The sequence below is a fragment of the Phasianus colchicus genome, chromosome 17 (assembly GCF_987193195.1).
Source record: "Phasianus colchicus chromosome 17, bPhaCol1.hap1.1, whole genome shotgun sequence".
In the NCBI taxonomy this organism is placed as follows: Eukaryota; Metazoa; Chordata; class Aves; order Galliformes; family Phasianidae; genus Phasianus; species Phasianus colchicus.
The window spans coordinates 9,244,217-9,260,829 of NC_143452.1; the positions used below are offsets into that span (position 1 = coordinate 9,244,217).

At 50.5% G+C, this 16,613-nt stretch overlaps 1 protein-coding gene across 9 annotated transcripts in view; it reads right to left on the minus strand.

Moving 5' to 3' along the window:
- The window catches only part of KCNQ2 (potassium voltage-gated channel subfamily Q member 2), a 59,115-nt gene extending 45,916 nt beyond the window's left edge, over positions 1–13,199 (minus strand). For all 9 annotated transcript variants that reach the window (XM_031589774.2, XM_090151944.1, XM_090151946.1 and 6 more), the window contains exon 1: positions 12,904–13,199. In XM_031589774.2, coding sequence (XP_031445634.2) covers positions 12,904–13,199 — 296 coding nt within the window. The remainder of the gene's footprint in view (positions 1–12,903) is intronic.
- Positions 13,200–16,613: the final 3,414 nt, after the last annotated feature.

A 16,613-nucleotide genomic window follows, 5' to 3' on the forward strand; every position in this document is an offset into this window, starting at 1 on the left:
GCTTAGAGCTGGTGATCTCCCCACCTGCTCAATTTGCCTGCCCTCAGCCGGCAGATAGAGGCAGAGGGATCAGAACACCCCTTTTTCCTTAGCATGAAGCCTCCTGTAAAATTTAACCACGCCACACTCTGGCACTTTTACAACCTTCTATGCTCCTGGTTAAGTGTTACAAGGCCAGGTGATATGCATTGCTACCCATGTTCAGCACGAGGGATTCACCAAAACATGCAGCATCAGTGCAATAACAACAGGGCAGCACACCCCCTCCCCATCCCTGCAGTGCAGATGCTTGCAGGCCAGCAATCTGCTTTCATCCCATTTAGGGTCACTCTTCCTGAGCCCTGAGCTCAGCACTCTCTGCTACTCGCATCCCTCCACCAGCCCCAGCACCACCCAGTCGTATGAAAAGAGTTCTCTATTTTTATCCCAGTTCCTAAGGCAATGAGGCTCATGTGATTGCCCTGTCTGGCTGCTCCCCTAATATCTGGCCATGTTGGCCAATTTTCATCCAATTTGCCAAAGCACAGAGAGCCTTCCTCTCTGATGGGCAGCAGCAAGGAGGAGGATGCATGGGCTCAGCAAACCTGCAGAGCCCAGTCCAGCAAATAAGGGGTTTGTTCCCTCTTCTTATTTCCCAGCACCAGTAACACAACAATAAATAGCAAGCTGCAAGAGGCAGATGATCGTGTGGTGAAAGGTAGAAAACATCTAAAAATGATTTAAAGCAGGGAGGAGAACAGGAAGAGAGGACTGCAGATGATGTTCCCCGAGGAGGAGGAGCTCAGCTGGTGGAAGGCAGCAGGAACAGGAGATGTTTTCCTGCCTGCCCTGCAGCTCACTGCTTGGGGTGATGCTCGGGTGCTGCTCCCTGCCTGCACAAGTCTCCAGGATGTGGGGATCCTGCCAGCTCCATTTCAGGATGCTGGAAACAAGTCCAGCACTGCAAGGACCTGACCCAGGGTCTTTAAAGCTCCCAAATAACAGGGATACAGGGCATAGACACATTAAAGCCGAAGAGGATTATCTAGCTGCCATTTCAACACACTGGTAAATCAAAGTCGATGGAAGCCATATGCTCTGCTGGGAAGCATCCATCTCGTTGCCAAGGAAACATCCTTCCCATTTAAAATGGCAGGCAAAGGCTTGTGAAAACCTGCTTTCACCCGTTTCTCTAGGCACGAGCAGATCCCCAGGCAGCTCCTGCAGCACTGTGTGGATGGCTGCTCCTGGGAGCTCAGCAGCTCAGGGATGGTGCAGAGGGAATCAGCCCTGGCCTGACAGCAGTGGGGCCCCATTTCCAACTCATTCCCATCATGTATTCCTTGGGAATAACAGGGAATTGCCTGCCTGGGTCCAATCAAACAGTGCTGCTCAGGGATGCTGCACAGGCAGAGGGGCAAAGCACTGCTCAAACAAGAGAAAAACAAATAAGAGAGAGAGACACGGGCTGGGCTGCTGCAGCTCCAAGCCAACCTCTTCCAAAGCAGTAGGTACCATCCAACTTCCCACAAGCAGCAGGCAAAAATCTGACCCTGGAAAAGATAGAACTCCACAGGCAGTGCTCTCAGAGACAGTGAGAAACCCATACAAGTTGGCTTTGATTGAGACAGAAGATACAGATTAGTTACCAAAGGGACTTTGTGACAGAGAACTGTACATTGTTTTGGAAAGATGGTGCTTCTACACAGCTACTTCCAACCTCAGCCTCTCCAGATGTCTTTTCTGTAAAATGCTCTTCCATTTATTGCAAGTCTCACAAGTAGATGAAGTCAACTCCTAAAGTAGGGAAACAACTATTTTCTCTTCTGATAAATAGCTGCGTTCTAACAAACTTGGAGATGCATAACAGAGACATTATTTAATAATTCAAAGCCAAGGCCTGGCAGAACAAGGATGCACGCTGAAGTCTCCTTGTCTGTGTAGGAAGTGATCGCTGCTGCTGGAGGAGGGAGAGGCCATGGTGACAGCACGGGGTGCTGAGCTCTGCTGCAGGGATCTTGTCTGTGGTGTGGAATTCCTCCACACTTGGGCTCCCAAATGTGGATGATTCTCCCTAGCACACAGCTAAGATTAAGCCCACATGTAAATCCAAACATGCCCGCAGCCTCATAAATCCTCCTGGAGGAGCACAAGGCCAGCACAAAGCACACCAGCATGCAAAGTCCGCACGGATCAGAGCCAACAACAGCATCACACAACAGCTCAAAAGCAGAACAACATCCTGCAGCACGACACCAGGGCACGGCCAACACCATGCAGAGGTGCAAGTCACCCCGTACAATGCCTCCAGGCGTTTGCTACAACGCTCCATCCCCTAAACCCAACAGCTTGTGAGCAGCACACTGCTCCACCATCAGGGCATGCTGCTCCTGCCCGAGCTGGGGATGATTCACCTTCACTTGGTGGCATTGCTGCATGACCATCAGCCAGCCCCAAAACACACTGGGGCCATCTGAGAACTGTGTCACCATCAGTATCAAATGGCCTTTTTGTGGTCCTGGATGCTCCTCCCCTGCTGCCTTGGCTCAGAGCCTCACGAGCGGTCTGTGCTGTGTGTAGAGGACACCAGCAACGATGAAAAGCAATGAATGGATAACAGCCAGGTAGTATTTTGAGTCACAGCCTCATCAGCCTGCTGCAAACAGAGCAGGAGCAGCTCTCCGTCCTGGTTGTGTAACCCAGCCTCGCAGGACGCTCCCCATAATTACAGGGCCTTTCCCTGCAGTCCCACAGGGGCCATATTCAGCATTCATCAGAGGATGCTCAGAGTTTCGCTTCCTCTCTAGTACATTTTTTTCAGTCTTCCCTAGAAACAGGGAAAGGAAGCAGGCAGAAAAAAAAAAAAAAAAAAGATTTAATTAACTTTTATTTAATTTCTGCTGCGCTTTCAGAAATGAAAAATAACGGAGCTGCCCCAGCAGGTCTGAGCTGGGCCAGCACCACGATGGCTGCACCAACCCCCTGGTTTTGTCCCCACCCAAAAGGGCTGAGAGCACAGTGTGGGCTCAGGCTCAACTCCAGCTCTTTCTGACCCACATCACACCAAGATACGGCTGTGGGAAAGATGGGCACTCCTGGCCACGGGTGGAGCTGCCAACCCATTGACTCAATGAGTTTCCCTTGGATGCTTTTAATAATATCCATTCTTGCAGCAAGAGCCAAAAAAGCAAGGTTGGGTAGGAATGCAGCCTGTTTGGGGGGTTCAGCATATTTCAGCTTCTCTGCAGAGAGCTGGGGCTCAGCTTATTTCCACTCTGCAGAGGGTTCACAAAGGAAGGTGGCAAAAATGGCCAACTGGATGAAATGCTTCCCATGTAGCCAAGGTCCTGAGTGAGGATGGATGGAGCCAAGGTAGTGCCAGCTTCCCAGGTTTGGCCATTGCAAAGCACAGAGCAAGAATTTGAGCCTGGGACATGTTTCACCCACTTGTATGTGCCTATGTCCCCATCAATGATCTTAAAGGTCATTTCCAGCCTTAATGATTCTACGAAGCCACTGCTGGCCTACAACCACATCCCAAGCCCTGCATGCTGTTATCTTTCCTGGCTCAGATGCTGCAACTACTGATGTGCAGTGAGCCCAGGGCCACCCAGCATCACTCATGATGCTCCCAGCATCCACCAGTGATCAGAGCTCAGCTCATGGAGGCTTCACATTAGATCTGATTTCTATTGCAGAAGGGAAAAACAGCAGCAACAAAAGCTCAGTGCAGGAATCCTTCTTTCCCCTTATTAGCTGGCATGTTAAGAAAGGAGCAGCCAAATAAGAATTACATTAAAAACATCTAGATTCTAAAGTGAAAAATGTGAAAAGGGAAAAAAAAAAAAAGAGTGCCAAATTCTAAATGGCTGCATATCATGTCTGAGACATGACAGAAAATTTCCCAATCTCTTTCTCTCTACAAAATTTTTCCTTTTTAATAGAAAATGCCACAACTGAAAAAACACCACCAACCAAACAAAAACAGACCAGGAGCCCCCAGGACCAAACCACGATGTCACAATTAACAAAGTTTCTTTAGCAGTAATACAGATTAAATGCATCAGTCCCTCCGGCTACAGAGACAGAGCCCTCCTGAAGTGCCAGCAATTCAGTCAGACAACACAAGGACTGGTCCCTGTGGCTCAGCATGATGCTTAATGGGGTGTGAAGCCAGCCCTGGTCCAATGCTGCCATCAGCTCTCGCTCAGATGGATGCTGCTCCCTGCAGAGCTGCTGGGGAAGGGCTGGTCTGGCATCCAGACAGCCCTCTGCAAGGCCACCAGGACACAGGGGAGGCCTTTCTCCACCCCAGGAAAACAACACAGCGAAGCCCCTCTTGATCTGGCTGTCAGTGTCTTAGAGGAACCCATCCACATTTGCCCGTGGCACTTCCAAGTCTTTGCTCTGATACCAACAGAGAATTACAGCTGCTAGGAAATACCTCACCTCTCTTAAATGGAAAAATAAACCACCCGTTAAAAAGCCAAAAGCATCAACAAATCGACCTGAGGGGTAAGAAGGAATTACAAATCATGCTTCCTGCTTGGTTGTGAGCCGCTGCAGAGCAAGAAGTGCTCCTGGACATCATCATGCAGTGCCCCACGTCCCTACAAGCCATTCTAGCAGCTGAGAGATGTCGAGGAGGACAAATATCCCATGCAAACTCCTATCGGTGTTCAGGACCACCACGCTCCTCCAGTCAAGGACACAGGTCAGCAGCACCCGTCTTCCAAACAGCAGAGCCAGAGTTTTGCTGCTCATTCAAGCCTGGAGCCTTTATATAGAGTCAGGGCAGGATCCAAAAGCGGAAGAGAGACACCCACTCCCATGGAGTGTAACACACACACTGCAATAAATAGCTCCCTGCCTGAGGAGATGACTCAGGAGTCTCACTAGTCCCCCAAGCACAAATCAGTGCTAATAAACCCAGGAAACTTGGAGGAAGGCCCAGCAAGGGGTTTGCTTGGACAACATCCTCATGCTTGCCATGCACAGGACAAGGAGAAGGATGAGCAAACCCAGGTAGAAGCAGCAATCACAGCACAAGGAGTCTGCTCCAGGAGCCACACACAGCCCTGAGCACTGGGAGAGTTTTGTTCTTCACTGTCCCTTCTGGATGGATGTGTTTTGGTTTCATTCCCATATGGATCAGCATGGCAGAAGGCAGCGTGGCCTCACTCTCTATTTGCCCAGCTGTAATACAGAGAGATTTATATTCAACTCTTTTGCTCTCCTCTAAAGTGAAAGATGGAGTGCTCTTACATCTCCTTCTACATTCCTCAGACCTAGTAACGAAGCTCCAAGCAAACATAAACTCAATTAATGGCCACTCTGAGACTCCATGTCGCACAAAATCCCATAAACATGCAGGAGAAAAACTTTCCCAGTGCTGCCATTTCACTGCCACTCACAGCACTCCAACAGAGAAGCTGCTGCAAGCACACAGAAGCCATCCCTACCTCAGCACAGGGAACGTTTCCTGGGGAGATGCTTTCCTCCTCCCAGCACAGATGAACTCTGCTGGGCTCCTGAGTCTGGTGGATTGCCCTGGACAGCCCGTCCTCACCAACACCAACCTGTTTCCTGCCCAAGGAGCAGGAATAGCAACCAACCCATCAACTCAAAAACAAAAAAGCAGCCAGGTAAACACTCTTAAAAAGAAGACTGGAACAAAGCAGTTACCAGCAGTTCCCCAGCACTTACTTTAGGACTAACACCTGCCTTCTGTCCAACACAGAAAGTCACAGAATCACTCAAGCTTTGAGATCCCCAAATCCAACCCCAGCCCACCCCACTGTGCCCACTGCCCAGACCCCTCAGTGCCACCTCTCCACAGCTCTGGAACAACTTCAGAGACAGTGACCCCACCACCCCCTGGGCAGCTGTGTCACTGCATCACTGCTCTTTTGGAAAAAAACTTTTCCTACTATCCAACCTGAAGTCTTTACAGCAGGCATTGAACGTTGGGCTTCACGTATAGAACAGAAGCTCACAGACTTGACTTTCATTAGGGTTGCTTACACGCTGCTACAATATTAACATTGTTTTCCCCTTGGTGTTCACTATAACTACTATTTGAGTGAAGTTTCTCTTTTCTCTTTTGCACAGCTCATTAATTTCCAACCACACCAAACACAAGTTGCAAGAAATGCACGCAGCAGGTGCCCAGACGTGAGCTCCCACACTCACACAGGCGATGGAGAAGAGGTGTGTGTGAGTCACCTTTGAGCCAGGATCTCTGCTAGGTTTAATTCCTGGGCACCACAAGAGCTTTACAGGGAGTGACAGCGTGTCTGCAGGAGCTGTGCGAGGAAAACCCATCCTGCTGCACTCATCCATTGCAACATGTGACAGCAGCTCTGCAATTGCCTCGGACAGATTTTGCTCCCTGGGTTGGTGGAGCTGTAAAGCAGAAGGTGGGACTTGAGGCACATTAGGGTCTGTTTGCAAATGCAGCACCCAGGAACCCCTGAGAAAGTCCATCCTGAAGGCATAACCTTTGCCTCGTGCAATCTCATCCTAGGGAAGCTGAGTGACTGCTGCAATGAATAGACACACACAGACACCATCCTCAGCTCCCACCCAGTGAGGGCAGCTGCTCCCCAACACTCCTCATTCTCTTGTTCCCTTGCCCTGTGCCCCTGCCTGGGATGCAGTCAGTGTCAGAAGGAAGGTTGGCCATCCTGCCAGGCGCTCTGCTCCCAGAGCCCAGACACAACCAGAGCTGCTCTGAACAATAATCAGTGTTAATAAGACTTGATTATACTCTAATTCCCTCTGGGACTTGGGTTGCAGGTCCACGAGATGATTGGGGTTTGCTGTAAAGGTTCCTTTCTCAAAATTGCTTCTTAACAGTTGTTGGCTAAGTGTGGAGCTCAGACTGTGGTCATTCTGCTTTGGATCAGACCCATCTCCCAACTTCACCTGTTGGGACATCCACAGTGCACTTCTGGCTCTGAACACCACAGTTCCTAATGGCTGGGGTGGGAGATGCTTAGCATTGCCTCAGCTCACTCCAGTTTTCAGTTTGCAAATAGATGCCAAGCCCTGTCTTCTCACCTCGTTGTTGGGACTCATCTCATCCAGCTTCCACCCAAGGTTTACAAGGGAACTCAGGTTTCCTTTGTCATAAAAAGAGAAAAGGGCATCTCCAGAAGGCAGACATGCTCTGAGGATCCTATGGACTTTCTGAGAGGAACACAGGACACAGTGCTCCATCCAGCAGGCATCTGAGCATCACCAAGCTCAGTGTCGGAGCACGGTCCACACTAACACAAAGCAGGAAGCTCCTGCTGCACCCAGCACTCCTGGTGCCCCCATCATAGTATAAAGCACACCACTACAGCAGCAAGAGATGTGAGAAGATATCACAGATCTCCCATTCCCTGTGCACTGGGAAAAGCTGCTCTTTGCCCAACACCCAGTCATAGAATCATTCAGGTTGGAAAAGACCACCAAGATCCTCAAGTCCATCCCACCCCACCATGCCCACATCCCTCAGTGCCACATCTCCACAGCTCTGGACCACCTCCAGGGATGGTGATCCCACTGCTCCCTGGGCAGCTGTGCCCCTGCATCCCTGCTCTTTCAGAGAAAAAAAAAAGTGTTCCTAACATCCAACCTGAATCTTCTTGGTGAAGCTTAAGGCCCAGTCCACCCAAAAGAAGTCACCAGATGGACGTTAACCAACACCAGAGCTTTTCACATATTTAAAAAGCACGTTAGAGGTTGGAGTGATATTGCAGACAGATGAGAGATAGGCAGAGGAATGCTCCGGTTTCCCTCATCTATTGGCAGTCAGGAAGCCCAGAGGCTGCAATAAAGCAGCTCTCATCATCCCAGCCAGTGACTTCTGCTCAAGATACTCCCCAGCAGACAGCTCTGCACATAATTAATTCAGTGCTTTAGAACAGATGCACATGACCTCCCCAAACACCTTCAGTCTGTGTCTCAGGGGCTGCTGCATTCACAGCTTGCCCAGAGCAGGGCTGGGAGAAGCGCGTGGGAAGCCGAGGTCACCAGGAGCTCCACCTTGTTCTTTCCATCTGTATGGATGGGCACATCCACCAAAAGCCCAATTTAAATACCTGCAGCATCAGCAGGGCCATCCTCTGCTCTAGATGATGTCAGAGGAGCCCAAGTGCTCTTGGCTTGCAGCCCAGCTAGGAACAGTTTGAACACATGGCAGTGATGGACCAGGTGTCCTCCTGCACGACCTGGTCCTGCTGGCACACACTCACTGCTCAAACCACCTCACAATACATGCATTCATCAAACTCAGCCCAGACCACCTCGATCAGCCAGTTTTTAAATGTAATTAATACCGTTCTGATCACCTGGTGGCTAAAAGCCATTGCATTATCCCATAGCAACGCAAACCACCATGGAAAGAAGGGGCTTATCCAGCTCAATGCTGAAGATCTTGTCTCTGTAGGGGACATCTCACACAAACAGGCTCACACTTCCACAGAAGCATGCTGTAGTTTAATCCTTTGTAGGAACCACCCTCCATCCTATTTTGCTCCCCTGTTTCTCCTTTGCAGGTGAGTACATGGCAGGAACTGCCACTGCAATTTTAAAGAGGAATCAGTCCCTCAAGAGCCCACAGAGAAACCAGCTGTCTGTTTGGGCTACCTTAAACAGGATTATGCAGGGTTGAGCGTTTGCTGCTTAAATCCCAAATGCCACATACAAAACTTCTGTGCTTTTTTATCCCGGTAAGCCTTGCAAAAGCCTGACAAAAGCCTGCCATTCTGCTCTACCGACAGACCACAGATTCTCATCCCACCACGTCCCCCAGATCTGCCGTCAAGCAAAAAAATATCCATTAAAATAAATAATACTGTGGTTTTCACAAATTGCATTTCTTTGTTGATGCGACACCCATCTTCCCTTTAGAAGAGGATCTGGGACTTGCTTTGGGGGTCATTCCTTCTTAAGAAAGATGGAGGCTCGGCTGGTTGAGGTACATTGCATTGCAGAAAGGAAATCACCCAGGGGACCGACTTGTTTTTCCTTTCCTGAATGTCAGTGTGGGGTGAATACAACTGGAACGTGACACATTAAATCAGGTTGCTCCCACCCAGCTCTGACTAAGCAGGAGCTGGTGAGGCATCGCTGCATGGAAGTCCCCAGGGAGGACAAACTGCACGGTGAGGGCATCGGTCTCCAGAGCCCAACAGCTCCATTATGCTCAGCACATGGGATTTGTGTTGGACCTTCACAATAGGATGTGGGGAGGACCCACACTGCCCATCACTGGTGGGTTGGATGAGTCTGGGGTTGTTAAAGGCTCACCTGAGCATGGGGAGGAACACACGAGGGTCAATTTAAATTTTCTCCTAATTAATCAACGCCGTGAAATAGGTACACAAAATTAACTGGGGAGAAAACCAAAGCAAAACACACAAGCTTTCTGACAGCAGAAAAATACCTAAGGGTTCCCGAAGGCATTATATCAAAAGTAAAAGATGATCTGAGAAAGATGATCTGCATGCAATAACCACATTTTTCCCGGTCCCTGAGGGCTGGGAGGAATCACAAAAGAGGCCTCTTCTGCACCAAGAAACCCCACATCTCTAAGGAAGAAATTGCATCAACTCTTCATCTTCCCAATGCTCCATAGCTGCTGCCACAGAGAACAATAAACAGAATCGAAAATTACATTTGCTGTAGATGCACAGCTTCAAAAGTGGCTGAATATAGGTCCCAAACAAGAGCAGCTCACCCAGAGGTCAGGAAATGCACCTGCAGACACAGAAGGCTGTGGGGTGCCCAGTTAGCACAGAGCACAGCATCCCTTCTGGAATAAGATGCATCACAGTACTTCAGGCTCAGCACCACCAAGCATGGGACAAGTGATAATAAGCAAGGTAAGAGGATTAGGAGGGAAAAGATCATCTACACCATTTAAAAAAAAAAGAAAAAAAAAGGAAAACCGAACAATTTTGCAAGCAAAATGCTTCTCTGTGCAGAGAGCTGCCGTGAGATCTAAGAGCTGCCATGTCCCTCAAAAGGCATGGCTTGCTGCTTAGACAGGGCACAACTTTTCAAGTTTCAGCTCAACCTTGAACAGAATGAGGCCATGTGCTGCAGTGCTATGGCTCTGCCAAAAAAGACAAGAAAAAAAAAAAAAAGAAAAAAGAGAGGGAGATGAGAGAAAGAAGAGGAATACCAGGAAAATATGGGAGATAAGATTCAGCTAGAGTCCATCTCCAGCCACACTCCAAGATGGGATCCATGAGACTCAGCCATCCATAGGACTGTGCAGAACATACATACCTATGTGATGTACACACACACACCATGAGTGGGTCACCCACTTGTGTCAGTGTGGGAAGAGCTGTTATGCATAGAAATGAATCACAACACAGCAGTATGAAATAGGGAGCACTGTTTTCACGGAGGGCACAGTGCTGTTACAGAGGCAGTAGCTGGGGTGAGGCTGGAGGGATGGAAGCTGCACTGAATTTCTCCGATTTGTACTGCGTGAAATGGTGCAAAAGGGAAAGAACAACGACAGAAAGAGAAGGAAAACAGATCAATGGATTGGAGCTAGGATGCAGCATGGGAAATACTGCGACTTGCATGGGGATCTCCAGGCAGCTAGTCCACACAAACTTCATGACCTTGAGGCAGTCCCTTCACCCTCACGTCTGTGTAGAAGCAGCCAGCAGGCTTTGTGCTGTCCTTGTTGGACTTTTAGCTACAAAAACCCAGAAAAGCCCCCACCTGCCCCATTCTGATATACACAGAGCTGGACCTGGTGGGGCCAGGTCGACGGGCAGCAAAGGGAGTAGCTGGTGCTGGGCTTTTCCCCAGTGACTTTGTGAGATGTTCATTGTACCCTCCAGCTCTCTAAATAACATATTACTGACCTGCCACAGCCAACCTTATTATATGCATGGTTCAGAAGACTGGCATTCACAAAACATCCCAACGCGCTGCAAAAAATTAATCGCATTACTAATGCTTCACAGACCTCAGTGCAGCTCCCACCTCAGCCCTGAGCACTGCCTCCATTTCCCAGCAGTGTGGGTCAGGGGTGGTTTTGCAGTGTTTCCTATTCAGGCGCAGCTCCTGGCACAACCAGGTGACACGCAGGAAGCACAGCCATGGGCCCAAAGCAAGATGCAGCTGCGGGGCTCTAGAGGGATGCGCTGGAAATGGGGGCTTCAGGAGAAGGTGAACCCCAGGAGGAGGCAGCTTGGGATGCCCTGCTCGTGCCCTGTGATGATTACTGCTCGCCCAAGCCAATGCCAGTGCAGAGAGCAACGTGAATCAGAAGTTAGGACAGCAGCTGAAGAAGCAAAAGAAGCTTATAAAGCCCACCCAGGCAGGGATACCCTTTGCTGGCCATTTGGCTTTCAGCTCCTTTCGCTGCTGCCATTGCCAGCCCAAACTGGGTTTTCACCTGTGTACAGCATGCACTGTGTGCTCTTAAATACAACCACCTCATCCTCACTGTAAAGCCAGATGAGCCCCTCCATGAGATTTTGCAGTACCAAGCACATAGAATTCCTGGCCATGGAGAATGCTCAGGACCTCATTCCAATTACAGCCGCCACTGAGCTCCAAGGATGCTCCCAGGGACACCCAGCTCTCTGCAAGCCCCCAGCCCTCTGCAGTGCAGGGTAAAGCTTTCCCTTCCTCCCAAACAGCATCTCCTCCCAAACAGCATCTCATCACCCGGACGCAACACACCTCCCTGGGAGGCCTCAAGGCACAAAATGGCTGAGGACCATAAAGCACATCCCAACATCTGATCTGAGAATGGCGTTAGCAGCAAAAAGAATGGGGGAAAAAATAACAAAAGGCCCCCAAAATCTTCTTGATTGAGTTGATGAAGGCCCTGGCCATGATGAAGAGCACGCAAACAAAAAAAATCCATCGGCTTTAAGGGAGCAGGAATCCAAACAGGGCTGCGCTGGAGCCCAGGACCGCAGAACAGCCCCGTGGGACTGTGGAAAGTCCCAGAGGGAAGGGAGTAGCAGTAACACAGCGACTTATCCTGACCCTCCCCTTGCAATCCTCCTCCCAACAACGAGCAGCCAGCTGCCCTTCTCCTGCAGCACAACCTGCAGTCAGGAGCATTTTTTCCCCACCCAACGTGGCCATTCCAGCCTAAAATCGAGGCTGCCGAGGGGAAATGCGCACCCCGGGACCGCTCCTTTGTTCCCTCTCCATCCCCCCCCAGGAAGCCCCAGACACGGCTCAGCATTTCTTCGCAGACATTCCCACCCCGCTGCCTCCCAAGGGGGCACAGAAGAACCTCTCGGCCCCACTGCGGATCCGCAACTCCCCAGCCCCACATCCTCCGCAGCAGCCCGCAAAAGATGGGGCCGGAGGAGACGTGGAGGGGAGGGGGATGGGGGGGGGGGAAAGGGGGAAGGGAAAGAAGCCAGTTCCTGAGCAGCGCTTTGTGTTCCTCAGCTCGCAGCATTGCTATGGTGATTTCAAGCAAGACGGAGGAGCGCTCCCTCCCCATCGCTTCCCTGCATGCACCCACCGCAGCCCCTTCCCCCGCAAGCGGGGAGGTAAACGGGGGTGCATAGGGCCGGTGCGTTGCACCTCCCCACCGGAGCCACCCCCAGCTCTGCAGGGACAGCTTCAGTTTCCCCCCCCCCACCACACACACACACCGCACACCCCTTCCCCAGGTGCACCGTGCCCGGACACCGTGGGGCTGCGGCATCTCCGGGGGGAGCTCGCAGCACTCTTAGGTTCCCCAGCGAGCATTTCCAACCCCCCCCCCACCCTCCCCCACTCCCTTCCTTCCCCGCAGCCGTTCTGCAGCTGGAGCATCCCCCACCCACCCCGCACTCCGCGATTGGCGATGGGTGGCAAAGAGAAATTTGGGACTGGGGGTGAAGGGAGGGGGCTGCGCTGTCCCCCCTCTCCCACCACCTTTTTATTACTCACACGTATGCGTGGTAAATGAAAGCCCAGCCCCGCGGTCTCTCCAGCACATTGTAGAGAAAATTCTGCAGCTTGCGGTAAAAAGCATTCCTTTTGGGGGGCTTCCCGCTGCCCGACACCCCCGAACGGGGTTTGCTGAGGATGCTACCCCGCTTGCTGCTCTCGGAGCCGGCGATGAGCAGAGCCCCGTCCCGGCTGGAGTCCGGAGCTCCCGGGTCCAGCCCCACGAAGCCCACCTTCAGCTTCTTCTCGGCGGCGGGCCCCGGGTAAACGCCTCCGTTGCGGGATTTCTGCACCATGGTGGTGGCCGGGGGCGGCGGGGCCGCGGGAGGGGGGGTGGGGGGGGGGAGCTCCACCCGCGCTCCCCTCCGCTGCTCCGCGCCCGGCGCTTGAGACGCCGCAAGAACGGAACGGAACGGAACGGAACCGGCCGCAATGGGCTCCGCCGGGCCGCGCCCCGCCCGCTCCGCCCGCCCCGTTAACCCTCAGCTGTGCGGGGAGCGGCTGCCGAAGTCCCGCAGAGAGCATCCTCCAGAATAGGGGTCTGAGAGATCCCCGTCCTCATAGAAAGGAAAAGGGAAAAAAAAAGAAGAAAAAAAAAAAAAAAAAGAGAGAAAAAATCACACTAAAAAACATACACACATACTAATAGAAACAAGTGCAAAGAAAGCAAGTTCTGGTGGCCCCTCACAAAGCAGGCTTCAGCATCCTCTCAAAAATTCAGGATCGGATATTCTCCCCCCAGAAGCAAGCTCCAGCATCCTCTAAAACCAAGCTCTGGCACCTTCCCCTGGTCTCAAGTCACCTCCAGTGTCTCCCTGCTTTGGCTTCCCCCCCATAAAGTCACTGCAGGTTTTCTCCTGCTGGGAAGGAAGGCCCCACGGTGTGAGCTGTTCTGCTGGGGGTGCCCTGTGGTGGGGTGTCCATCCCTACAGCTCTGCCACAGAATGGGCACAGGCAGTGCTGCGTGGGTCACAGGAGGGAACCAGCTCCATACCCATTCAGCTTCTGGAACCTCACAACAAATCCACTTATGCAAAGCCATTCCCTTTGTCCATGCTTCCTTGAGGTCAAACCTATCCTCTTCAGGCTCACAAACACCTTACATGGTACTGAATCTTCACCGTGATGTGGCTACGAAGCTCCCACTGTAGGAAGCCCTTTTCTAAGCATGCTGACCCAAACCACCTCTTTGTCACAGCCTGTAATTATGACCCAGCATTACCATTTCCCCCCATACATCACATCAGGCTTCTGCCCCAAAGAATATTTCCTCCTGATGGACAATCACAGGACTCAGAAGAACACGCAAAAGCCCGACATAAGATGTACCTTCCTTCACCATTATCCTCCATGGAAAACAGCTCTGCATGTTTTTCATAAGTAGGCAGTACTTTAGGACAAGGCCTGTTGTGTGAAAATAGAACTGGGAGCTTTGTTGAGCTGTTTCTTTCAGCACAGAGCACCTTGCCACAGTGTGGGTATTTGGGAAGCAGCAAAAGATCTGCCCAAAGCTCCATGGTGTGCAGGAACCCGGCAGAGCTGCATTCCATTTCCCTCTCCTGTGCGGGGCAGTAGCTGGAAAACCAACCCCACCACTCTATTTTATGGCTTCCATATTTAAAAGAGAAAATCAGCATAGCCTTCTGGATTGCATTTCCCAAGTTCTGTTTGTTTGTCCTTCTTTTATGCTTCAGGAGAATCCCAGCAGCAACGAACGCACCAGAGACTGACATCACTGCTGCTTGCTCTGCACATCCTATCACATATGTGCTCCAGTATGGAGCAGCCCTATGTCCCAATGAACAGTGAGTTTCCTGTGACCTATACTATCTCTAACACATGACCGAAAGAGGAGATGTCTCTGCAAGGCAGGCAGAGAGCTAAAGCTGGGTTAAATAATGGAAAAACAGATCTGCAAGTATGTCAGTGAATAAATTACTCAATTCAGCGAGGGGCCATTCTATTCATTATTTGTGAACACTTGTAAGATCATTAGTGTTCTTTAATAGGGTAGCCAATTACAAATGTGCCTGGCACTAATGTACAAAGTGCATTATTATAGATCCAGCGACGCAGTCCAAAGGCAGGAAATATCCCCCTCCACCAAAAGGCCAACAACAAACAGAGGAAGCAATTTTCAATTAACAAATTCCAGATTACTAATAGTCTGTGAGCCCTAAAGAAGAATCTAAATTCGTTGCACTCCTCTTTGCCTAATTAGCTGGTCATTTGTGGTGTCACACTGCAGCTCAGCTTTGGGTGCCACGCATCTCTCTGATATCATCAGAAAACAGCAGTGGGCTCAGGGAGGGGATGGGATTTCACCATTCCCAAGCCCAGGGTGTGAGCGAGATGCTGGGGAAGGTGTGGGGTGGAGCTGATGGCTGTCAGGGATTGTGGCTTCATTTGGGAGGGAGATGAAACCTCAAAGGAAGACCAGCAGAGCCCCATAAGCAAGGACAGGTCATCCCAGAATGGCTTAGGTTGCCATTCACTCAATCAGGCTGCCGATGTGATGTCAAAGATCACAGAATCACAGAATGGGCCGGGTTGGAATGGACCTCAAGGATCACGAATCTCCAACCCCCCTGCCACATGCAGGGCCACCAACCTCCACATTTAATACCAGACCCAAGATGAAGGCAGTTGTTGTGGAACAGGAGGACAGACAGCCACTAACACTACGTGAATTAATGAAGTATGTAAAAGCAGTACTGGGAAGGTGCTGTTATCTGATCCAAGGACATTATGTCTCCACAAACAGAATTACTGAGTCAGTTTTTTGCTTTCAACACTACTGATGGCTTTAAACACAAACACCGTGGCAGAGAGCTCAGACCCTGAAGGTAAGAGGAAATCTATTGAGCTCTGTGATGATACAGAAAGTTCATGTTCTGTCCCTTGGCAGTTGGAGTAATAAGAGAAAAAGAAGACTGGTGTGAAATATGTGGAATGACTCCAGATATATGCTTCCATTTGAAACACTGAACCAGAGCCCTTTCTCCTCACCCACCCAACAACCGGTGGTTTGTGTGCCCTGTGCTGCCCATAGCCTGGGTTTTGGCACCCTCAGTTTGCTCCCTGAGCTATTTTCAAATTCCAAAGCAGATGGCTCTATCTCTTCTTGTACAGGGCTTGGCTAACTGATGCTGCACCATCCAAGCAAAGCTAATCCAAGAGCAGAGTGGTGACTGATCTTTCAGCACCCTGAATCCACTCATCTCCCTCTTCTGCTGAACGCCTTTCCTCTTCCAACCCCATCCTCTCCTCCAGGCAGCAACCAGCATCCTAGAGCCCACGTTTATTGATTAGACATGTCTCTTTCTGCTCGGCCAACAGGGGCTCTTCCTAACACCATTTTGGCAAACCTTTTTGAGATTTAAACCACGAGACATGACTTGAGAGTAAGGTTGGTTCGTGCAGATGCAGCCAGCACTACAGCTCGAGCCCATAGGGGAAGACTGCAAGAAAAATTCCTGAAAAGTGGAAAATTCAACAGATTTCCAAAGCAGAAAAAAAATCTGAGTGTGACAAGGGAGAATGTGTACTTCTGGCTCAAACACAAGCCAACATTCAGCAAAGGTTTCATCATTTGGGATAGGAAGATTTGGGCACAAATGCATGATGGAGAAGGAAGCACTAGACAAGGTAATTGGAGGGAGCCTGCTTTTTGCTGTTCTTAATTGAACCATAATGAAATGGGCCTTAAA